Source organism: Orussus abietinus, unplaced genomic scaffold (genome assembly GCF_000612105.2).
Source record: "Orussus abietinus isolate OABI.00-Male unplaced genomic scaffold, Oabi_2.0 scaffold327, whole genome shotgun sequence".
In the NCBI taxonomy this organism is placed as follows: Eukaryota; Metazoa; Arthropoda; class Insecta; order Hymenoptera; family Orussidae; genus Orussus; species Orussus abietinus.
Window position 1 is genome coordinate 75,521 of NW_019394652.1, and position 25,684 is coordinate 101,204.

General features: G+C 43.4%; 3 protein-coding genes across 3 annotated transcripts in view; all 3 read right to left on the reverse strand.

The window, feature by feature from the left end:
- LOC105694316 overlaps positions 1–2,924 on the reverse strand; it is a 38,548-nt gene extending 35,624 nt beyond the window's left edge. The window contains exons 1-2 of the mRNA XM_023432939.1: positions 2,705–2,924; positions 488–624 (exon numbers count right to left, since the gene is read on the reverse strand). Coding sequence (XP_023288707.1) covers positions 488–624; positions 2,705–2,924 — 357 coding nt within the window. The remainder of the gene's footprint in view (positions 1–487; positions 625–2,704) is intronic.
- Positions 2,925–5,696: 2,772 nt separating this feature from the next.
- Positions 5,697–18,408, reverse strand: LOC105694332. Its single transcript, XM_023432940.1, has 8 exons — positions 18,341–18,408; positions 17,521–17,629; positions 16,374–16,470; positions 16,133–16,312; positions 13,458–13,559; positions 13,109–13,215; positions 12,182–12,447; positions 5,697–6,074 (listed from the first exon to the last, which is right to left on the reverse strand). The coding sequence occupies exons 2-8, from the start codon at positions 17,627–17,629 to the stop codon at positions 5,697–5,699; spliced, it is 1,239 nt and encodes a 412-aa protein (XP_023288708.1). The 5' UTR covers positions 18,341–18,408.
- Positions 18,409–20,863: 2,455 nt separating this feature from the next.
- On the reverse strand, positions 20,864–24,036 carry LOC111674045 (SET and MYND domain-containing protein 4-like). Its single transcript, XM_023432942.1, has 5 exons — positions 23,001–24,036; positions 22,627–22,907; positions 22,368–22,526; positions 22,119–22,262; positions 20,864–21,112 (listed from the first exon to the last, which is right to left on the reverse strand). Exons 1-5 carry the CDS (start codon positions 24,034–24,036, stop codon positions 20,864–20,866), a joined length of 1,869 nt encoding a protein of 622 aa, XP_023288710.1.
- Between the last annotated feature and the right edge of the window lie 1,648 nt (positions 24,037–25,684).

Consider the following 25,684-nt stretch of genomic DNA (forward strand, 5'->3'; position numbering starts at 1 on the left):
TCATTCCCTACATTTTGACGGTTGTTTCATGAAAATCGGTCGAGTGCTTCTATATGAAACAGCCAACTCACCCCCTTGCACGGCCAACATTGAAGCCTGATTTCACCCCCTAAAAGTGTTTATCCGCCGATAAAAAAAAACACGGGTCCTTTAGATTTTAGTCCTCTATAACATATTTAAAAATGAACAAAATCGGAGGGGGACACCTCAGGTACCTTCCTTGTCAGTAATATCAGGACGGTAATATAATGTAAGATAAGAGTAACAAAGTTACGCTACATTTATATAGATATGATAGTAACAAACGTTATGTAACCTGTTAGCTCCATGATACATAACCGTTACGTTACTGCATTGTAACAAATGTCATGTAACTAGTAAGCTCTGTTTTACGTAACTGTTAGGTTATTACATTGTAACAAACGTTATGTTATTTGTTAGTTTTAATTTACGTAAGTGTTAGGTTTGGTGTTCAGTGGGAACCTACCTGGACCAGGTCGCCCAAATCGCCGCCGGCAGCGGTGAAGTTCAGGTGGCAGAGGAAGGGTAGCTGGTGCTCCCGCGGTCGCCGTACCTCCACCTCGTAGGTGCGGCCCACGTCGCCGTAAAGTGTCCGGTTGCAGGCTAGGGATAGAGGAAAGAATTAAAGGAGCATTAAGGTGACGAGAAACCCCCTTCAAATCAGTCGATTCGAATACAACACTTTTTTCTAAGGGTATTAGACCAAACTGTCCGAAACTTTGTCACATAACTAGTGATCATCTAAGAATTATGCCCATAATTATGAAAGTGGTCTAAGTCATATATTTTTTGTTTCGAAATTACATTGAATTAATTTCGTTTGAAATAATATGGCGTGAAATAACTGATAAACTCATTTTTTTTTAATTTTGACTTAGACCACTTTCATAATTATGGGCACAATTGTCCTGGCACATTCAAAATTTGGATTTTTGGAAACAATTTTTTAACTTAGCGCCATCTGTGATTTCCAGGTCAACTAAATATTCACTTCGAGAAACTAACCTATCGGATGCCACTTCCACATCCCCTTAAGGCGAAATGAAACACGTCAAGGAACTTGATCGACGTCGGTAAAGAGGATTTTTAGAAATACCTACGTTGCCGACGTTCGGTTTTGTATTGACTGCTGGGTCGAATTATATTGGATATTGTACCAAATGGCATACTCCACCTGTTGTTTTCGTACAATAAATATCAAGAAATCGAAATAAAACTCCAGAAATCCTCTGGATTTAAGTTTCTGGGGCCCTAATTGATTGCAGAGGAACTCCCTGCGCCATCTGTGATTTCCAGATCAATTAAATTTTCACTCCGAGACCTCGTATTCCCATCGTTTTAGCATAGAAGCGCATACAACACTTTTTTTGCCTTTATTCCGTTCAAATGCGAGTTTATCGATTACCAGAGTGTTCTACATTGTCGTAAAATTGTCCTGACCCTTTCGATTCTCATATCAGAGCCTTCGATAATTATATATTGATCGAAATATGAGAGCTCGACGGCATTTTGGTTCTGGTCTGGGCTGAGTTAACAAATTTTTTCCAAAAATCCAAATTTTGAATGTGCCAGGACACTTCTTAGATGATCAGGAGTGGCGTGTCAAAGTTTCGGACAGTTTGGTCTAATACCCTTAAAAAAAAGGTGTTGTATTCGAATCGACTGATTTGAAGGGGGTTTCACTTCACCTTAAGATGATATGAAAGGCGCTGAGAAATTTAATCCATATTGATAAAACAAGATTCATCTATTCCCTTTTTGGTGGTAACGCTGTTTTGAATACTCAAGTGGTAACATAAGTTGGCGCGTCCCGTTATCGACATTTATATTCGGGTTGAAATCTTTTACAATCTACGTTGAGAATTATACGAAATGAAGCGTTCCACATGTCATTTCGGTGAAGTAATGATAAAGAGATAGAGATAAAACTGTAAAATCCCGTGAATTCCTGGCTTTTGATACTCTAATGGACCAACGTCGCCATCTGTGACGTTTAGCTGCAACTAAATTTTTCCTTTAAAAGCACCGTTACCGACATTTATATTTATGCTGAAGTCCTTTACGCGTTCCGTATGTTATTTCAGTTAAGTAACGATACAAATTTCGATGTAAAACTGTCGAAACCCCGCAAATTCATGACTTTATATTTTGACGGACCAACGTCGCCATCTGTGACGTTTAGCTGCAACTAAATTTTTCCTTTAAAAGCACCGTTACCGACATTTATATTTATGCTGAAGTCCTTTACAGTCTACGTTGAGAATTATACGAACTGAAGCGTTCCGTATGTTATTTCAGTTAAGTAACGATACAAATTTCGATGTAAAACTGTCGAAACCCCGCAAATTCATGACTTTATATTTTGACGGACCAACGTCGCCATCTGTGACGTTTAGCTGCAACTAAATTTTTCCTTTAGATGCACCATTACCGACATTTATATTTATGTTGAAGTCTTTTACAGTCTACGTTGAGAATTATACGAACTGAAACGTTCCATATGTTATTTCAGTTAAGTAACGATAAAAAGTGTTGTATTCGAATCGACAGATTGGAAGGGGGTTTCACTTCACCTGAAGGTTTCCTACCGGATACTGCAGGCCAAAATAGGTGCAGCAAAGCACCATCATAGTAACGGAACAGAACCTAACCTCCCCTAACTCGGGGTTTGCAGGATACTTACGAGAGCAGTACTCCGGCTCGTCGGACTTGTCGGCGCAGTCATCCTCTCCGTCGCAGAAGCGGTCCTGGGCGACGCAGCGCCCGTTGGTGCAGGGGTACTCCGAGAGGCGGCAGGCCCCCGGCGCCGCGGGGGGGGCCGGGCTCCCGGGGGGGCCGGGCAGACTAGCGGGGGCCGTGGCCGCGATCGCGGCTGCGATCAGCAACCCTCGGCACGTCAACATGCCCCCTCACCCTGGGGACAGTGGCACACTGGCGACTCTCTGATCCAGGACCCCCTTAACCTCCCCCCTTAACCCTTTCGTTACCTTGGACGAGATATCTCGCGACCCGGAACTGGCCGATCAACGCTTTAGACGAGATATCTCGCGACCCGATACTGGCCATTAACGCTTTTGACGAGATATCTCGCGACCCGATACTGGCCGATCAATGCTTTTGACGAGATATCTCGCGACCCGATACTGGCCGATTAACGATTTTGACGAGATATCTCGCTTTTGTAGTAATGGTAACAATATTTATAGTAAAGTGTTTACCTCTTTGGAACAGTTAGGTTAGCTTTTAAAAATTTCAAATCTCGTTGCAAGATGTTATTTACTCTAGTTTTAGTAACTGCAACGATATTACCAGTATAACCGTTTATCACGGCCGTTTGGTTAAATCAACTTCCAATTTGTATCGAACGTTACTAAAAACTTTGTTCGTTAGTTTCGACGCCACCGATAGATGGCGACGCTTTCTCACAAATGATACGGATAGCTCGTTTGTATATAAGACACTCTTCCATCTCTAACTGACGTTAAGACATGCGAGAATGTCAAGCGTAATAAATTTAATAATCGTCAATAATTACGCAAAATGATTTTTACGAAAAGAATTAACGATTAATGGAACTATTCACAACGGTTAATAACGATATTACGAGTATAACCGTTTACCAAGGCGGTTTGGTTAAATCAATTTCCAATTTGTATTGAACGTTACTAAAAACTTTGTTCGTTAGTTTCGACGCCACCGACAGATGGCGACGCTTTCTCGCAAATGACACGGATCGCTCGTTTGTATATAAGATACTCCTCCATCTCTAACTGATGTTAAGACATGCAAGATGGTCAAGCATAATAAGTTAAACAATCGTCAATAATTACGCAAAATGATTTTTACGAAAAAATGAACGGTTAACGGAACTATATATAATGTCGATATGTTTATAAATTATTGAAACTAAATATGTCATTGAGGTTTTCAACAAATATTTCAGATATCTTCGAATGAAATCTACAAGAAATCTTAAAAAATCTATCGCTTGAGATATTTAGCAAAGGTTGCAAACAAATATTTAGAAATTATTCTATACTACTAGGGTATAGCTATTAAAAGCGGAATTCGTCCTTATGTCTGCGGAATGAAGATATTCATCTCTTTCTGCGCAATTTTTTAAATACTTTTTTTTTCAATTCTCCAATGTTGATTTAATTTTTTATAAACTTGATATTAATAGTGGAATTCGTCCTTACATCTGCGGAATGAAGATATTAGTCCCTTTCCGTGCAACTTTGTAAGTACTCTTCTTTTCGAAGTCACTAATGTTAATTTAATTGTTTATAAACTTGATATTAATAGTGGAGTTCGTCTTTCATCTGCGGAATAATGATATTCATCCCTTTTCGTGCAATTTTTTAATAACTTTTCCTTTTCAAAGTCTCCAATGTTGATTTAATTGTTTATAAACTTAATATTAATAGTGGAATTCGTCCTTACGTTTGCAGAATGAAGACACTCATCCTTCTCCGTGCAACTCTTCAAATACTTTTTTTTTTTCGGGGTCACTAATGTTGACTTAATTGTTTATAAACTTGATATTAATAGTGGAATTCATCCTTACGTTTGCAGAACGAAAATACTCATCCCTATCCGCGCAACTTCTTAACTCCTTTTTTTTCTCACTGTTTCCAATGTTTTTTCGAAGTCACCAATGTTGACTTAGCGCGAAGAGCGCGTCTATATGTTCTCGACGGAGTGGCCACTTTTGCAGATCGGTGAGGATGTAATTTGGAGGTTAAGTCATCTCGGAAAACAGCGATATCGATCCGACCGGAGGAGGCTCGGCATATTTTCCCGCAGTAGAAGCAGTCGGTCCGATGCGGGGGAGGCGATGATTTTTTAAAGAGCCACCGATGAGGAACGTATTCCGCAGGAACGGCAGACCTAACAGCGAGCGGAGACCTCGACCGCGACCTTCCGCAACGGAGACCTCGCGCAGGTCCCCTGCAGACGGCGCGTCGAGGTCGTCAAGGGGGTCCAAACCTCCAGGTCGTCCATCGGAGCCATCCCTAAGGATGTAGGGTCCACGGACCCCCCAAACCCAGCGCATTCTCGCAAAGACCAAATTAAGAGAGAAAAAACCATGAGGGTTATCCTTCCTCTCCCTCGGTTTTGTTGTCAGACGGCCCCTCGCCTGCTGCGCAGCTGTTTTACGCAAAATCAGAGAGAGGGCGAGCCAGAGAAAGAAGGAGTCTCTTTCCCTCTCTCGCCCTCTCTCAGAGGGCAGCCTTCGCAGAGGGACCTGTGTTCGGAGACCGTATATCCCATATAGCGACTCGCTGAGGCTCAAGTTTTGCACCTCATCCGACAGTACGAGTTTCTTTGGCAAATGTATTTGGCTGGAGGCTCTATCGAGTCTTTTGATCGATAGCGCATCGCTCATCAATTGATACTACGAGTTTATGCTCAAATGTATTTGGCTGCAAGCTCTACCGAGTCCCTTGATAGGTAGCGCATCGCTGGGACTCAAGTTTCGCTCATTATTTGACGCTACGAGTTTTTCGCGCAAATGTATTTGGATGGAAGCTCTATCGAGTCTTTGATCGGTAGCGCATCGCTCATCAATTGATACCACGAGTTTATGCTCAAATGTATTTGGCTGCAAGCTCTATCGAATCTCTTCATCGGTAGCGTCTCGCTGGGACTCAAGTTTCGCTCATTATTCGACGCTACGAGTCTTTGCTCAAATGTATTTGGCTGGAAGCTCTATCGAATCTCTTGATCGGTAGCGTCTCGCTGGGACTCAAGCTTCGCTCATCATTCGACACTACGAGTTTCTCGTTCAAATGCATTTGTCTCGAAGCTCTAGCGAGTCTTTTGATCGGTAGCGCCACGTTAGGATTCAAGTTTCGCTCATCAGTTGACACTACGGATTTTTCGCTCAAATGTATTTGGCTGGAAGCTCTATCGAGTCCCTTGATCGGTAGCGCCTCGCTGGGACTCAAGCTTCGCTCATCATTCGACACTACGAGTTTCTCGTTCAAATGTATTTGGTTCGAAGCTCTACCGAGTTCCTTGATCCCGGGTCCACGGCCACCTCCGGCCTCCTGGAGGTCCTCGATGCAGAGACGGGGATGCGAACCGCGCGCGACTCGGGGCCGGCGCACTGGCGCTCGAGGAAGGTCAGGACCTCGGAGTCGTCGACCGGGCCGAATCGATCGAAGCTTCCGGGGTGCAGGGCCCCGAACCCCCGGAAAGGGTCGTCGATCCGCGACCGGTCGGGGGAGAAGAGAAAGAGAGCTTACATGTCCAGGGGTCGACGAGCTCGATCGGCCGGAGGTCAGTCCCCCGGGTTCTCCGGAAGCGCCTCCATGGCCGGAGCGTCCTCGGGGCAGGTCCGGCTCGCAGCTCGGGCAGCGTCGCGGCGCGCGGCGTCGGCCGGGAGAGGGAGAGCGCGCGGGCGAGCGGCCTCCTCCACTGGTCGCGGGCGACTCCGGGAGCTCCGGCTCGTCCGGACGGCCGGGCGGCGGCGGCGGCCGGGAGGGGGCGGCCCCGCGCAGGCGAGCCGAGCACCGCGCGACCCGGCCGGCCCGGCCGGGGCACCGGGGCGCCCGGGTGGACGAGCCCGGCCGCCCCGGCTGCGCGCGCCGCCCGTCGACGGGCATCGAGCCGCACTAGCCGCGCGGCCGTCGCGCGGACGGGACCTCCGAGCGGGGCTCCTTCCATGTGGGCGGCGACCCTTTGTTTACAAAGCGGGTCGACGGGGCAGTCCTCGCGAGCCGCCAGGAATCAGACCGCACTCGTCGGGTAGCCGCCGAGCGGATGGGGTCTCCTCGTTCGGTCCACCCCATGTGGACGGCAATCCTTTGTTTACATCGCACATCGACGCTTCGCTCCTCACGCGCCACGAGCCATCGGACATCAAGCCACACTCGTCGGACAGCTGTCGAGGGGATAGCATCTCCTCGTTCGGTCTACGCCGCGTGGACACCAAACCTTTATTTTCAAAGCGTATTGGTGGTGTAGTTCTTGGGCGTTGCTAATTACCTGGCGTTAAACCGTGGACGGGACTTCCTCGCTCGGTACACATCATGTGGACGGCAACCCTTTACTTGTAAAGCTCATCGGTTGTGTAGTTCTTGGGCGTCAAACTTTGGACGGGATTTCCTCGCTCGGTCTACGTAATGGGGACGGCAACCCTTTATTTTCAAAGCGTATCGATGGTGTAGTTCTTGAGAGCCACGAGCCCCCCAGACATGGTGACGTACTCGTGTTGTAGACGCATAAGGATGGGATCATCTCGTTCAGTTCCCACTGCCATGTGAACGGCAACCATTTATTTTCAAAGAGTATCGGTTGTGTAGTTCTTGGGCGTCAAACTTTGGACGGGATTTCCTCCCTCGCTCCACATCATGTGGACGGCAACCCCTTATTTTCAAAGCGTATCTATGGTGTTGTTCTTGAGTGCCACGAGCTCTCAGGTATGGAGACGTACTCGTGGTATAGACGAACAAGGATGGGATCACCCCGTTCAGTTCCCACTGCCATGTGAACGGCAACCCTTTATTTTCAAAGAGTATCGGTTGTGTAGTTCTTGAGCGACAGAATATGAACGGGATTTCCTCGCTCGGTCCACATCATGTGGACGGCAACCCCTTATTTTCAAAACGTATCGGTTGTGTAGTTCTTGAGCGTCAAACTTTGGACGGGATTTCCTCCCTCGCTCCACATCATGTGGTCCGCAACCCTTTATTTTCAAAGCGTATCGGTTGTGTAGATCTTGAGCGTCAAACTTTGGACGGGATTTCCTCGCTCGGTCCACATCATGTGGACGGCAATCCATTATTTTCAAAACGTATCGATTGTGTAGTTCTTGAGCGTCAAACTTTGAACGGGATTCCCTCGCTCGGTCCACATCATATGGACGGCAACCCTTTATTTTCAAAACGTATCGGTTGTATAATTCTTGAGCGTCAAACTTTGGACGGGATTTCCTCGCTCGGTCCACATCATGTGGACGGCAATCCATTATTTTCAAAACGTATCGATTGTGTAGTTCTTGAGCGTCAAACTTTGGACGGGATTCCCTCGCTCGGTCCACATCATGTGGACGGCAATCCTTTATTTTCAAAACGTATCGGTTGTATAATTCTTGAGCGTCAAACTTTGGACGGGATTTCCTCGCTCGGTCCACATCATGTGGACGGCAATCCTTTATTTTCAAAACGTATCGGTTGTGTAGTTCTTGAGCGTCAAACTTTGGACGGGATTTCCTCGCTCGGTCCACATCATGTGGACGGCAATCCTTTATTTTCAAAACGTATCGATTGTGTAGTTCTTGAGCGTCAAACTTTGGACGGGATTCCCTCGCTCGGTCCACATCATGTGGACGGCAATCCTTTATTTTCAAAACGTATCGGTTGTATAATTCTTGAGCGTCAAACTTTGGACGGGATTTCCTCGCTCGGTCCACATCATGTGGACGGCAATCCTTTATTTCCAAAACGTATCGGTTGTGTAGTCCTTGAGCGTCAAACTTTGGACGGGATTTCCTCGCTCGGTCCACATCATGTGGACAGCAACCCTTTATTTCCAAAACATATCAAGTGTGTAGTTCTTGAGCGTCAAACTTTGGACGGGATTCCCTCGCTCGGTCCACATCATGTGGACGGCAATCCTTTATTTCCAAAACGTATCGATTGTGTGGTTCTTGAGCGTCAAACTTTGGACGAGATTCCCTCGCTCGCTCCACATCAGTGGACGGCTACCCTTTATTTTCAAAGCATACCGGTGTAGTCCTTGGTTGCCGCGAGTCACCGAGCGACAAACCACACAAGCCGTGAACGGACGGGATTCCCTCTTTCGGTCCACACGATGAGGGCAGCAATCCCTTATTTGTAAAGCGTATCCGCAACGCCATCTTCGCACACAGTGAGCCACCAGCCATGCAGCCGTACGGGGACCGAGATCAAATGTGACAAACGTTATAAATTTTATCTTTTAATTTGGAAAGACGTATCGAGACAGTGAAAGCGAACTTTCCCAACCGCACTTTCCGATAGCGCAATGGGAGTCTAACGGTAATTTCATGATCCTTAGACCAAGCGTTCCGTTGTTATCGACATTCTTCGTAAAACGGGATAGATAACATTTTCATGGGTTCAGTATTTTTGGTTTTTATTAAATTAAGGCGAAATGAAACCGATTTATTGGTGCCACGGCATTGCATATAGAGTAGTTCGTTATATGTTTAATGGATTTAAGGGGATGTGAAAGTGGCATTTTCATGGATTCAATATTTCTGGTCTTTATTGAATTAGGGGGAACTGATACCGGTTTATTGGTGCCATGGCATTGCGTATAGAGTAGTTCGTTATATGTTTAATGAATATAAGGTGAAGTGAAACCCCCTTCAAATCAATCGATTCGAATGCAACACTTTCATTTAAGGGTATTTCACCAAACTGTCCGAAACTTTGACACATCACTCCTGATCATCTAAGAATTGCCCCGACACATTCAAAACTTGGATTTTCGGAAAAAATTCTTTAACTTAGCCCAGATCAGAACCAAAATGGCGTCGAGCTCTCATATTTCGATCAATATACAATTATTGAAGGCTCTGATTTGAGAAAGGAAAGGGTCAGGACAATTTCACGACAATTTAGAACACTCTGGTAATCTATAAACTCGCATTTGAACGGGATAAAGGCAAAAAAAGTGTTGTTTGCGCTTGTATGCCAAAACGATGGTAATACGAGGTCTCGGAGTGAAGATTTAATTGACCTGGAAATCACAGATGGCGCAGGGGGTCCCTCTGCAGTCAATTAGGGCCCCAAAAAGCACGAACCCAGAGGATTTCTGGAGTTTTACTTTGATTTCTTTATGATTATTGTACGAAACACACAGGTGGAATATGCCATTTGGTACAATACACAATATAATTCGCCCCAGCTGTCAATATAAAAACGAACGTCGGCAACGTAGGCATTTAGGAAAATCTTCTTTATCGACGTCGACCAAATTCCTCGACGTGTTTCGCTTCACCTTAAAATGCACGATTTCCTGATAAAACTCGGATAAAATCTAAATCAACTTTTAGTGGAAGATTCGGTGGATAAGTGTACCCAGTTCCGATCATGAAAATCCGATACTGTCGATTACGGAATTAAAAATGTAAAAATTGTTACAATTAACCTTGGTCTTCCCTACTAGTCAAGCGATTGCATAAGGACGAGATATCCTCGTTCGGTCCACATCGCCATGTGAACGGTAACCCTTTGTTTGTTTGTAATTGGATTCGACTCGGGGTTGAGTCCAGTATCAGAGTTTCTTAAGGTGAAGTGAAACCCCCTTCAAATCAGTCGATTCGAATACAACACTTTTTTTTAATGGTATTAGACCAAACTGTTCTAAACTTTGACACATCACTCCTGATCATCTAAGAATTGTCCTGACACATTCAAAATTTGGATTTTTGGAAAAAATTTGTTAACTCAGCCCAGACCAAAACCAAAATGGCGTTGAGCTCTCATATTTCGATCAATATACAATTATCGAAGGCTCTGATATGAGAAACGAAAGGGTCAGGACAATTTCACGACAATTTAGAACACTCTGGTAATCTATAAACTTACATTTGAACGGAATAAAGGCAAAAAAAGTATTGTATGCGCTTCTTTACTAAAACGATGGTAATACGAGGTCTCGGAGTGCAAATTTAATTGACCTGGAAATCGCAGATGGCGCAGGGGGTCCCCCCGCAGTCAATTAGGGCCCCAGAAAGGACGAATCCAGAGGATTTCTGGAGTTTTTCTTCGATTTCTTTATAATTATTGTACGAAAACGACAGGTGGAATATGCCATTTGGTACAATACACAATATAATTCGACCCAGCTGTCGACATAAAAACCAACGTCGGCAACGTAGGCATTTAGAAAAATCTTCTTTAGCGACGTTGATGAAGTTCCTCGACGTGTTTCACTTCACCTTAAGGCAAACGTACACGGTACCAATAACTAAAACGAGTCACTAAAACCGAGTATTACTCGTCTTACGTAAACTGCCATTCCAGTCCTGGAGTGGAGTAGTCGCCAAAGTGCCAATGCGAGTCGAGGGAATAGGAAGCAATCCTATTTCCTGGCGCGTGTTGTAACCCCCACCGTGTGTTCCACTCTACTGTCTTGTGTACCAGACACGTGTAGACGTCTTTTTCGAGGGCGGCGGGCAAGTTCCAAAAGCAAATTAACCACTTGCGCTACGATTTAATTTTCGGTTGCCGTGCCGCGCTCTACAATATAACATGCGGTATAACATTCGTACAACATACCCTATCGATTCTGAAATATTTCCAAGATATCGATGACGCTACGCGATGTCGTGCACTCTGGAACTGTAGCTCGAATAATGAACGATCCAACTGTTAGCCGACGTGCCGGANGAGAAAGTACGTTTTGGTTACCTCCCACCGAATTCGATGCTAACGCCATCTAGTGGTGGAAGTCATCGTCCCCACTTTGGTGGTGAGCGCCGTTAAGAGCGCTCACCACTTCAATGATTTTGCAGGGTCTCACGGGAACAACTATTTTGAGCGTATTTCTAAACCGATCGAGCTCAACGAGTGCTCATATTAAAGATGAAACGTAGACCTGTGTTTATATGGGAGCGATTTTCGATAAGTGGTCATTGTCATATAAAAAAGTGCAACGACATAATTGTAGGTTTGTACTTTATTTAGATACATCTCCTATGTAAGAAAATATGCGGGTATACATTTGAAAAAGGATCGCGTTGGTCAATTAGTCGATCCGTTTTCTGAGCGCGTCCGAGTTCGACTGTCTTCCAAAAAATGGTTTTCGCATTCCATCGTTTCGCATTCCGCGTCCCCCTTTCGCCCCCCTAGGCTTCTCGAGAGAGCAGCCGCGGCGGACTCGGGCAGCGAGAATCCTCACATACTACTCATCTTGGCTAAAAAATCCTCCGATCCTACATAATTTCAATGCCTTTTTAACTAGGAAGGAGGTGCTCGATCGAAAATCGCTCCCATATAAACACAGGTCAACATTTCATCTTCGATACGTTTTGGTTACCTCCCACCGAATTCGATGCTAACGCCATCTAGCGGTGGAAGTCATCGTCCCCACTTTGGTGGTGAACGCCGGTAAGGCAGAAAAAAAATGGCGACTGGAGATATGGAATAAACGTTTACGATACCTGAGACCGTTTGCGCAAGAACCCGAAACGTTTTTGAGGAGCGTAGTAGCCATTGAAGCGTCGGTTGTAAACATCGGTCGGTTCGTAACGAGGAGGCGGCTCGTGTCGGCCATTTTCGAATAATCGGTCGTATCGGTTACCATACTCTTCGTAGTAATTCGGAGGATGAGTTCGGGGAACCCCAACATCAGACGGTGCCACGGCATCCAAGCCTGCGCTGAACTGCCGTCGAGGATAAATCGGACCCTCCAACCAAGTACTACCTCCTGAAAGGGAAAAAAAATACATTCAAGGTCACAGAATGTAAATATTTCAGGGTTCATAACATGGAGACTACAGACCAGGAACAAGGTTGGGTAATTCCCCATTCTTCGAGGTTTTCCACATATATTACGTGACAAATTATTTTACTACAGGAAAACGTAGAAAACCAGTAAATTACGTTTTCAATATGCAGAATGCTGCAGATGGACGGTATACGGCATCTGCTAGGTTATAAACGTCTTTTAGCACGCATGTAAACACTGAGATATTTTAAGGAACAATTAATTAATTTGGCGCTTGTATTCAAAATTCTTTAGAATTTTACGTTTTCAATATGGCGGATTCCACAGATGCATGGTATATGTATTCGCGAGGTTAACGACTTTTAGCGCACATATAAACACGTGAAAATTGTTAAGAAATAATTCATTTCGGGTTTGTGTTTAAATTCTTTTGACTTAACTCTGTTCAATATCAAATTTCTAATTGGATTTGTCATTTTCTATTTAAAAAGAGAAGGGTGTAATGTACTTTGCGCTCGCATAGAAAACAAGGGACGTATTATACGTTGCGTAATATACGTTAAAAACGTCGAAAAACGCCAAATTACTCAACCCTGGTCAATGGAAAATGATTCCACCTTGATAGTAGACGTTCAATTACCATTTCTTGGATCAACCCCGTCATCGTCGTCCGCGATCAAGTTCTCTTGATCCTGGTCGTCGTCATCGCCGTCGTCGTACTCGTCCGAGTGATGTCCGGGCCAGTTTCTCGAAGGAAGGAAAAAGAAACCATTAAGGAGTGTCCTTTAAGATCTTTTAAGGTTATGTGAGAGGCATTTGAGGGGTCAATAGTTTTTTAAACTTTTTTCCGAACTGGATGGACCGAATCATTTGCAAGTTTATCACGCGAACATGGAGCTTTTAAAGACACTCCCGAGATCCATGATATTTCATTTCTTTTTAAATATATTTATAAAAGAATGAAGTTTTATGGGTGGAAATGTGATTACCTGTTACGTCGTTTGTTTTCCCACATCGAAAGCAACGCTAGGACGTCTTGGGGTTCCAAGTCGAGCTGGCGTTTGTATCGTGGCTCTGGATAAGTCGGCAAGCTGAAACGTTGGCGTTATGGAATAACCATCTCATTAATCTATATTTCGAGGACCTGTGTAATATCCGCCGTATATTTCATTACTAAGAATTGTTTCATTTAAGCTGTTGGATGACGCGCCTAAAATCCCGCTGTTAGGCCGTTATCACGGTCTTCCGGTTTTGCGCTGTTAGCTAAAACTGATTTCTTGTCCAAATTTCTAAAGTCCATGGCGCCATCCAAGAGATCTTCGATCGAACCAATAATCCGGTTCTTTTCCTAGGAACTCGAAATCTTGTATTTCCTCAACAGATCACCAGCCAAAACTTCCTGTCTTTTCCCTCTTTTATTATAGATTTCCCCAACGCTCCTATTAACTCTTCATACTCTGCTCTCACTTCATTATTCCTCTCTGCGAAGCAACAACAATTGTTCAACTCCAAAAAGACAGACAGATTTTTCACCAGACTCCGACTGGTAAGGACAGAAGCAGAAATAAAAGACTCTAAACTCATTTTCGTCCGCTCATTGCTTGTGGATCCATTACACCTGTATAAAAGGGACTTTTCTAATTCTAAGTTGTTGCCATTTCACTCTTTTTAGAACGACTCGCCCGATTTACGGTAAGAATTCATTGGACCCGCGTGTCGTGTCGTGTTGAGCCATATCATGGCGCGACGTGTCGTGTCGTGTCAAACCATATCATGGCGCGACGTGTCGTGTAAGTTATGTCGTGTCTTATCATGGCGCGACGTGTCGTGTAAGTTATGTCGTGTCTTATCATGGCGCGACGTATCATGTTATGTCGTGCCGTATCACAGTGCGACGTATCCTGTCATTTCGTGGCCTCCAAAAGGCAACGACGTGGGCTGACCACCCACGCGTTCCAAGGGCCATCCATAAACCTCCTCGTGGTGGAGGTGCATGCGGATCCCTGTGGATCTGTAACGAAACGGCAAATGGCTACTGGGGAACCATGAGAGATGCTCGCTCTGCGGAGTTTGATCGCACTCTCGTTCCCCCTAGAGTTACCGGCGACAGGTGGCTCCCATTGTGGGAATACCCCTCGACCGGACGGCTGGGGTGCGACGGGTATCCCGTCCCGTGTCCCGGTTTTCCGGGTGCGGGTTGGGGGCCGGCCCCACCGGTCGTAAAAAGAAGGCCGGCGAGCTAGTACGGGCCGATAGATGGGATAACCGATCCTATATTTGCTGGGTCAACTCGGCCGATGGAACGGGTTCCCGCCCGACCTAGCCGGGAAAGCTCACCAAACCACACTGGAGCATTACGTCTCAGCTGGCGCCTTGCACGAATGCTCGCACCACGCGGGTGCAGGGGAGGGACCTCCACGGGGTTCCCCGCGGGCAACGGGCGGGGTCAAGCGGCCTCCCTTCGGGGAGTGCGTCGCGGAGGCCCCGGCTCGGCCAGCGCCTCCCCAGGGTTTGAACGAGCGGTCCGGAGCATTCGGGGTTTTTCCAGCCCAAAATTGTCATTCTAACGTTTTTGAGGACCTGGGAGGTTCTGGGGTGGCTGAATTTTTCTAGCTATCAAGCTCAACCCCAGCGGACCCAAAAAATTCTCAGCATAAGTACTCCCCTCGGTTTACTTGTACAAAGTAATGCAACCCATTCCGAGCATTTTAAGCTATGGAAAAAAATTCTTGAATATGGTCATTCTAACGTTTTCGAGGACCTGGGCGGTTCTTGGGGGCTCTGAATTTTTCTAACTGTCAAGGCCTACTCCATCGGTTCCAAAAAATTCTCAGCTTGAGTACTCCCCTCGGTTTACTTGTACAAACTAATGTAATCCATTCCGAGGAATCTAAACTATGGAAAAAAATTCTTGAAAATTGTCATTCTTACGTTTTCGAGGACCTGGGAGGTTCTGAGGTATCTGAATTTTTCTAGCTGTGGGGGCCTTCGGGCCCCCTTGATGGTGGAGGCGCTGGAGGCGGATGGGGCTATTCTAACTCCCCAGCGATGGGGAGGCCGGTAGAGGACCATCGGTCCTAGGCACGGCAGGCGAAAGCCCATACCTCATACACTGTCATGTTGTGCCGTATTATGGTATGACGTGTCATGTTGTATCGTATCATGACGCGACGAGTGGTGTCACGTCGTGTCGTTTCCTGCCGTACCACGGTGCGACGTGTCGTATCGTGCCGTATCATGGCGCAACGTGTCGTGCCATGTCGTATCGTTTCATGGCGCGACGAGTCGTGTCATATCGTGCCGTGTCGTATCCTGGCGAGACGTGTTACGTCGTGCTGTATTTTGGCGCAACGTGTCGTGCCACGTCGTATCGTATCATGGCGCGACATGTCATATCATGCCATATCATGGTGTGACGTGTTGTATCATGTTATGTCGTATCACGGCGCGACGTGTCGCGTCGTGCTGTATTTTGGCGCAACGTGTCGTGTCATGTTGTGTTGTATCATGGCGCGACATGTCATATCGTGCCATATCATGGTGTGACGTGTTGTATCATGTTATGTCGTATCATGGCGCGACGTGTCGCGTCGTGTCGTGCCGTATCATGGTCCGACGCGTCGTGTCACGTCATGTCGTGCCATATCATGGCGCAAAGACCCACCTTCTCTCCGGTTGGCCCAGGGACTGCGACGTGGGGCGAGGCGTCGGGCGAGGTGATGGCCGCGACGAGAACGAGCGCGGATAGCCCGAAGTCGGGCCAGTCACCTCGTTGACGGGGACTCGGTGGCCAGTTAGTGCGAGGTCCTGTTTCAATGACTTCGGTCGACCGCCTTCGGCGTGTCTGAAACGGATGGAGTCGAGTGCGTCGCCGAAGTGGCTGGGTGGCGAGTCGTGGTACTCACTGGTGGGACGCATCCCTCGAGGACGGCGTTCCGGGGCCGAGGCCAGACTCGCCGAACACTGCGACCGAGTCTCCCAAGCCCGAGGAGTCGAGGGTCCCTGCAAGTAGCCAAGATTTGTTATCGGAAACCGGGACGAATTGAGCCTATGGACGCTTACCAAACACATTATGGAACATAATTACCCTGGTGTCATATCCTACACATTATGGAACATTATGTTACATAATGTGTAGGATACGACACCAGGGTCATGCAATATACATAAACCGTGAAAATATTTATAAAACTTTTCTGCTAATTGGGTGTACCAAATAATTTCAAACTTTGGCATGTGATTACGAAGGCCCTAAGGAATAACCCGACGTTCGTGAAATTCCTTTTTTCGAAAAAAAAAGGGACTTTTTTGTGGTTCTTGTCCGAGATAAATATACACTTTTATTCGAAAAATGAAATTTCACCTTAAGGTGAAGTGAAACACGTCGAGGAACTTGATCGACGTCGATAAAGAAGATTTTTCTAAATGCCTACATTGCTGACGTTCGTTTTTATATCGACAGCTGTGTCGAATTATATTGGGTATTGTACCAAATAGCATACTCATTTTCGTACAATAAATGTCAAGAAATCGAAGTAAAACTCCAGAAATCCTCTGGATTCATCTTTCTGGGGCCCCAATTAACTGCAGAAGGACCCCCTGCGCCATCTGTGATTTCCAGATCAATTAAATTGTCACTCCGAGACCTCGTATTACCATCGTTTCAGCATAGAAGCGCATACAACACTTTTTTTGCCTTTATCCCGTTTAAATGCGAGTTTATCGATTACCAGAGTGTTCTAAATTGTCGTAAAATTGTCCGGACCCTTTCGTTTCTCATATCAGAGCTTTCGATAATTGTATATCGATCGAAATATGAGAGCTCGACGCCATTTTGGTTCTGGTCTGGGCTAAGTTATAAAATGTTTGTCAAAAACCCAAATTTTGAATGTGTCAGGACAATTCTTAGACGATCAGAAGTGATGTGTCAAAGTTTCGGACAGTTTGATGGGTATTAGACCCTTAAAAAAAAGTGTTGTATTCGAATCGACTGATTTGAAGGGGGTTTCACTTCACCTTAAACGAAGGAAATTGTTGTCCGGCTTGACTCACCTCTGGAGCTGCCCGTCTTGGAGGCGTCCTGCGGAGGACTGGGCGAGAGTCCCACGCAGAGGGCGGCCAGGCTCCCCAGGAGCAGCAGGCGCAGCGGTTCCGACGGCATCTGGACAGAAGGTTTGGTTACTCCTCGGCGCCTGTTAGGTCCCTACCTAACATTTTATTTTAAGTAATATTAAGAAAGAGACTAAGCAACGCGTCTCGCGCTCCAAAACGCTCCTGGAGACATGCTCTCCCTCGTCTTATCTCCCCTTTGTTTATCCGAGTACTTCCGCACCCCAAACTAGATGACAGCCCTGGGAAACGTCAAACATTCAGATTCTCTGGAAAAAGACACTTTCCACCTGTTTCCCCTTCGACCTGTCCCCAAGCCAATCACATGAGACATTTCCCTCCTCGATCTTAAAAACCCACCAATAAGCATCCTCCTCCGCGCCTAGGAACATCCTAGGTCAGTATAAAAAGGCCCGCTCCGAAGGGCTCGTTCTCTGATCTACCGAAGTTTGAACTGTCTCCATTCTGTAACCTGCGCGCGAGGCACCTGTAACTCTCGGCGAACGCTAGTCCCCTTGAGTTGACCGAGTCTACGAGTCGTTCCTGTAAAACCGAGAGGCACCGAAAATAAAGTATCTTCGTTACTTTGCTCGACGAGGTCTTTGGCTGGTTTCAACCATCTGGAAGCGAGTCCCCAAGAACAAACCCACGAGGCACGGTCCGATCGACATCCTCGGGTAATCGCTATCACCGCTCCCGAGTAAACGATCCCCGACCTAACACGCCCCAGAGGGCTGCTCGGCAGTCGCCCTCGAGTACTCACGTTCGTCCGCGTCCGCGAAGGCTCTCCTCGAAGACGCGTCGCGGTTCTTCGCTACCTCTCCGCTCGGGAGATCCGGGAAATGTGGAGAGGGCGCGCGACGACCCCCGAGAGGATCGATCGCCCCTCCCGGCGCCCCGACGCCCCGGCGCCGCGACGCCCACGCGCCCGGGATCCGCTCGGCTCCTGCCCGGATGTCAGCCTCATTCACCGGCGTCCACCGGCGTCCGTGCGTAGGAGTTCGAATATCCTCGGTATCGTAAATAGGGGAGGGCGTTTATTACGTATTTTTCACGAGAGCGCTCACTTCTCGCACTTTCATCTCGCATGGGTTTTTCGACGAATTACGTATTCGCTATATGAAAGAACGAGATTACTAACACTTCCGGTATAGTAATAGTGAAAATAAAGGTATATACCTAGCAAACCGAAAATTGTGAGAGGTGTAGGTTATAAGCAGATTTATTACGTATTTTTGATGAGCGCGCTCACTTCTCGCACTTTCATGCCACGTGGGTTTTTCGACGAATTACGTATTCGCTATAGAAAGAACGAGATTACTAACATTTCCGGTCTATTAATATTCAAATACAGGTATATACTTTGTAAACCGAAAATTGTGAGGTGTGGGTTATAGGCAGGTTTATTACGTATTTTTGACGAGCGCGTTCACTTCTCGCACTTTCGTGTCACGTGGGTTTTTCGACGAATTACGTATTCGCTATATGAAAGAACGAGATTACTAACACTTCCGGTCTAGTAATATTCAAATAAAGGTATACACCTTGTAAACCGAAAATTGAGGTGTCGATTATAGGCAGGTTTATTACGTATTTTTGACGAGCGCGCTCACTTCTCGCACTTTCATCTTGCGTGGGTTTATTCGCCGAATTACGTGTTCGCTATATGAAAGAACGAGATGACTAGCACTTCCGGTCTGGTAATATTGCAAATAAAGATATATACCTTGTAAATCCCACATTGGGTGCATTCAGAGGGAAAAGCGGTTACCGATGAGTTGGGAACATGTTGCGATTTTCTGCTGAAAATGGGTACATTCAGAGGAGACAACTGTTGAGAGATCGGTTAGCGCTCATCTGCTGAATGGGTACGTTTACTCAACGTGTTTATTGATCAGACCATTCTGATCGCCATTTTCAGCAAAAAATCGCAACATGTTCCCAACTCATCGGTAACCACTTTTCCCTCTGAATGCACCCATTAGCGATCAGAACGGTAAAAAAAAAAAGCATTCTGAATACAAATAAACGAAAATGTCATACACGAAATAAGAGCAGATCGCACTTTATTTCCAATTGAAAAAATACATCACACCTTTCAATCTACAGCACTCGCTTTCGTAACTCATAACATTATAAACTTTAACATAAATTCAATCTTATCTCTTGCAAAACTTAACTCTACAACAGTTTACGATCTTTATCTTAAATGAAAACAACTGACTACTATCTAAATATAACGATATAGAATATATGTATGGAACTGTTAAAACTATATCATAAAATAGGAATTCGCAAGCCGTATAAAGTATTTCAAGGTTAAGAAAAGCAAAACGATAGCCTCTTTGGCCTTAACAAATTGTCTGATCCAAAGTCTTATATATAATGTAAAGTCCGCCGCATGTAATACTTGTTTTCTTCCTGAATAGTTTGCTTAAAGTGATGCGAAACTGGCATCGAAGAGATCTCGTTCATATAACTTTTTTCCAAACTGGGTGTACCGAATCGATTCAAACTTTATAATATAAACATGGAGAATATAAGGAAGGCCCTGAAACTTATGAAATTTCAATTTTTTAAATTGATTCACAGATATTTTCAAAATTTTGGATAAAAAATGAAATTTCACGAGTGTCAGGACCCTCCTTATAGCCTCCACATTCATGTCGTAAAGTTTGAAACGATTCAATGCACCCAGTTTGAAGAAAAATTTCATAAACGATTGACTCCACCGATGCCATTTTCACATAACCTTAAATAATTTTCCCTCATGAAGAGAATGGTAAAAGTAATAGTAAAATACTAGTGCTAATAATAAAATACCGTTCCGTTCCCCTAAAAACATTTTGTACGATTCGTACGGTTAAAATACTTGGTTTAGTCATTCCAAAAGTAGTTACGAATGGATTTCTCAATCGACCCACCAAACACTGTTACGTAACAATAATATAACAGGTACATAATGTTTGTAACATGTAACGTAACAGACATATAATGCATAAACATGATTTGTATTGCTATTTCATACGCAGCTGTATAACACCGTTATAAAATGAATAATGTGACGGACACATAACATATCGGTAACATGTTATAGGTTATATTAATATTACATAAGCGCAATGCTAATAAGTTTGTAACAATGTTACCATATGGAAATAATTTGACGTTATATGATATGAATATATCTTTTGAATAACATTTGTTATATACCATGTTGTTCCAGTGTTACATAGCTATAACGTAGTGCTTGGTGGGCATGTACGAATCACTCAAGGTGAAATCTTTAAGTTTTTGGCATGTCAAATCTGTTCCCTTGTAATTCTTTGGCTCGCACTATTGCTTGAATGACGACGACAAGTTCTATACACGGCATAGGCACGCTTGTGGACAAGACTTCGACCATCTTGTACATGTTCTTCAGCATATTCGGTTCGGTCTCAACATTCCTAAATATTACCAGGTCCTGGTATCTACCGAAGTCTCTGAGAACTTTCTTGATTTTCTTTACCTCCTGTGGACAAGTGACCCAGTGCTGTAATCAAGAAAATAAGTGAGCATTGGTTATGAAAATACGGATTGTAAAACAATTAAGGCCCAGACAGTATTAAATATTTATAGAATATAGAAAAGAAGTTGGATAATATTCCTCATGTATAATCGACATTGAAATGATATTTTAAGTACAATATTAGATTATGTAATATACTGTTACTTTATTTTGAATACACATACGTGCACCAATACTTTAAATTTACATTCCCCGGGTAAGTAATTTATTTTTAGTAAAAGTAGGTGCTTACGTTTCAATGTTTCAATATATGATTTCACCAAATGTTGACACCAATTTAAAAATAGTATACCGAAACAAGAACCTTTTGTATTTTTAATTGCGTGGCAAAGAATATCATTCAGATATGTATATGACATGTGTTTCCTTATGTGTAAGAAGTATCGATTCCATGTTTATATAATATTTCATTAAATATATTTCGAATATAAAAAACTGACCAAAACTATATTCATCCTACGTTCAAAAAATGTACATAGTACATAAATACATATCCTATTAATATTGAAATATTTTCAAAAAATATTCTATGAACCTCTGTGCTATGTGTTTGTGCTGTCTGGGTATGAAAGGATCATTCTATATATGAGCACTCCAAAATATTTATAAAACGATTCCCTAAACCGGATGTGCTAAATTATTGAAAACTTTAGTATGTGATTACGGAGGCCCCAAGGAAGAACGTGGTGCTCGTGAAATTTAACAATAGCCATTATAGTTCGACAGTGCTGTCAATATAAAAACGAATGTAGGTAACGGAGGTATTTAAAAGGATCTTTTTAACCTATTAAATTTGTATTTCACTGCACCTTAACTATTTATCGCTGATCCATACATCTCCATCGAATAANATTAAACATTGAAAACTGTTAAATAATTCATGCTTGAAAACTGCATATAGAAGACTAGACCCGTTATCAATTTAGTAACAGATGGATCGAGTATCTTTTATAATGTTTCTATGACTTACCGTAAACGATGGCAATCCAATATACGTAGGCCAATTCTCTTCGCATGGTCGACAATGGCAATCAAAGTAATACCGATATTTCAATCTCTTCTGTCTAGCATCCTTTCCCATAGTAAAGAAGCAAGCTGTATAGGTACTAAATAACTGAAATTTTGAATTACATTATGAGCAGAGGCAATCTTAATTATACATCAAAAATAAATTCCATTACGTCATAATGTGTACGTATATTGCATCATCACTGCTAACCTGTTCACCTTTCCTAATAGGTTGAATAGCATATAGAACCAGATGCTCCTTTATGGACTGATCAACAATATTGGGATTACAACTATGATTAGAAAAGCTGAGAAATGGTGCGATAGCTACACCACGCACAGTAGTTTCAAAGTCTCGTTGTTCACAAAACTGATAAAAAAAAATAATTAAATGAATACAAGCAAATATCTACAATATAACGGTTATAAATTATATATTAATATTAAAATTAATTTAGAATTCCGTGTACCCTAAGCATATTGATCTGAATTATTTGCTGATGACGCAACATCATTCCGCCGACAAGGGTCAACTCCGAGTTCTTTACAAGAGCTGGAAGGTTCGCTTTGAGCTTCTTTCCGAACAATTTAGACCTCGTGGCCAAAAAGAAGAGAATGTATGTTGCATCTAATGCCATCCTGAAGAGAACTGACACAGATGTCTTGTCAGTCATAGTCATTAAACTGTATACTGCACGATAATCTTCGCTGTTAAACTTTCCATCATTCTGGTACCCTCTTGTTCGAGGATCTAAATCAACAAAATAAATAATTCAATTATTAGAATCTGGTTCTTTATACATGTCAGATACAATTTACAAGTCATAATTTAATTTTTTAGCACCTTTCCAATTGTCGACAATCTGTAATTCTTTCCGTAATGCCTCTGAACTGCCTGCTTTCTTCATGGTAATAATAGCAAGCCTCATACTTAGCAAGCTAAACATATCTATGTCTAGTTGCAGCAAACAGCTAATTACTGGGCATTCGACATCGTGAAACTCATTCCAGGCTTCCTCCTTGCACTCCTCGGAACAAAACATCACGTAAACACAATGGTCGCATGGAATGCCATCCCAAGCAACGTTTAAACATTGGGCACAATGTGTGTACATTTTTTCCGTGTTCAACATCAAAGCATAAGGTTTTTCAACAGCAAGCGTTTCCCCGGGTTTTATGTCTCGAGCAGCTACAAGATGTCTCCCGAAAATGTCGTTATACTTGACTGCTACGGCATCGGAGGCAAAAGGCACTTCGGAATTGCACGCGGCAATCTTTGGAAGATGGTATTCCTTTCCTTTCACTCGTCCCTGTACCGTATCAGACCTGTTCATTCGAACTGAATCTGAACATTCTGTCAAAGACATTTTCTTCATCGATCCATGGGCTTCCTCAAACGTCTCCTCATAATCTGGCTCTTGGAGATTCCTAAGACAAACTTGCTTGCGTAATAATAATATTGACTTCATATGGCTAGGGTAATCGAGATTCAAAGCTCTTTCGATATCTCGTACACATTCCTTATACTTCTTGAATCGAAACAGAACTGCCGATCTGTTCCCATAAGCCAGGGCAAGCTCCTTCGATCTAAGAGGAGCACGAGCAATGCTCTTCGAATATGCCTTCCACGCCAGATCAAGTTGCGACCCACTGATAGAACTCATGATATATGTTCTATTGCCCATTTCTCTGAAGAAATTAGATGCCTCTGCATCTTTCTGGATGTTTGTTGACTCTGGCTGGATGCCAAATTCTTCAAGAAGATTAAATATAAACGTTACCCGTTCTTCGTCGGTAAACGTCTTGAATTTCGCGTTAAGCTCTTTGTGCCGATTGGCTTCAAACAGTTTTCTGTTAAGAGTATGGAAAATAAGATCCATCTCGCCTAAAAAACTAAACCAAACACTATAGATACTTCGGAACACTACTTTTAATTACTGTCGGGTACTCTGCATCTACTACGCAATTTTCTCTGTAACACTCTTTCCGACGTGGCGACAAAGAATGATTGTCCACGGCCCAAAATCCGGCTATCAAGAGAGATTGTTAAGCAAGACTAAAATGGGGAATTCCCACAGTGCTTACAGAAATGGGCCCGGTTACACGATTCATATTAACCGGAGTTTAAATGGCCTGCGTCGGATTAAAACTGCGTGTAAACATCTTCGGTTATATAATGCTCGATTTTTTCATACTCGCGGATAGTTATCTTCCGGATAAATATATCTGCCTGATGAATAAAGGTTTCGTTATTTTCACATCTCTGTTTTCACTGAACTGTAAGATATACTATCTGGAGCATATTTTATGATTTGTCAATCTAGCAACACCGCAAATGCTACAAGTACAGGTAACTTCGTGAATTACAATACCCTTTGAATATCCACGTCTATTAGTGGGAAATTTTGAATTTGATTTCGGGAATCAATGTTAAATTATATTAAGCACAATCTTGTAGAGTATTTTTATTACTTTATATCCTCCAGCTGCTAAGGAAAAGTATTTTGTTAGAAAGTAGTTAAGCATTTTTTATTATTACATGATATTGTAGATCACACTTTATTTCCAATTGAAAAAATACATCACACCTTTCTTTCTGCAGCACTCGCATTCGTAACTCATAACATTACAAACTTTGACATAAATTCAATCTTATCTCTTGCAAAACTTAACTCTACAACCGTTTACGATTATTATCTTAAACGAGAACAACTGACTACTATCAAAATATAACGATATAGAATATATGTATGTAACTGTTGAAACTATATCATAAAATAGGAATTCGCAAGCCGTATAAAGTATTTTAAGGTTAAGAAAAGCAAAACGATAGCCTCATTGGCCTTAACAAATTGTCTGATCCAAAGTCTTATATATAATGTAAAGTCCGCCGCATGCGATNTTTCTCTGTAACACTCTTTCCGACGTGGCGACAAAGAATGATTGTCCACGGCCCAAAATCCGGCTATCAAGAGAGATTGTTAAGCAAGACTAAAATGGGGAATTCCCACAGTGCTTACAGAAATAGGCCCGGTTACACGATTCATATTAACCGGAGTTTAAATGGCCTGCGTCGGATTAAAACTGCGTGTAAACATCTTCGGTTATATAATGCTCGATTTTTTCATACTCGCGGATAGTTATCTTCCGGATAAATATATCTGCCTGATGAATAAAGGTTTCGTTATTTTCACATCTCTGTTTTCACTGAACTGTAAGATATACTATCTGGAGCATATTTTATGATTTGTCAATCTAGCAACACCGCAAATGCTACAAGTACAGGTAACTTCGTGAATTACAATACCCTTTGAATATCCACGTCTATTAGTGGGAAATTTTGAATTTGATTTCGGGAATCAATGTTAAATTATATTAAGCACAATCTTGTAGAGTATTTTTATTACTTTATATCCTCCAGCTGCTAAGGAAAAGTATTTTGTTAGAAAGTAGTTAAGCATTTTTTATTATTACATGATATTGTAGATCACACTTTATTTCCAATTGAAAAAATACATCACACCTTTC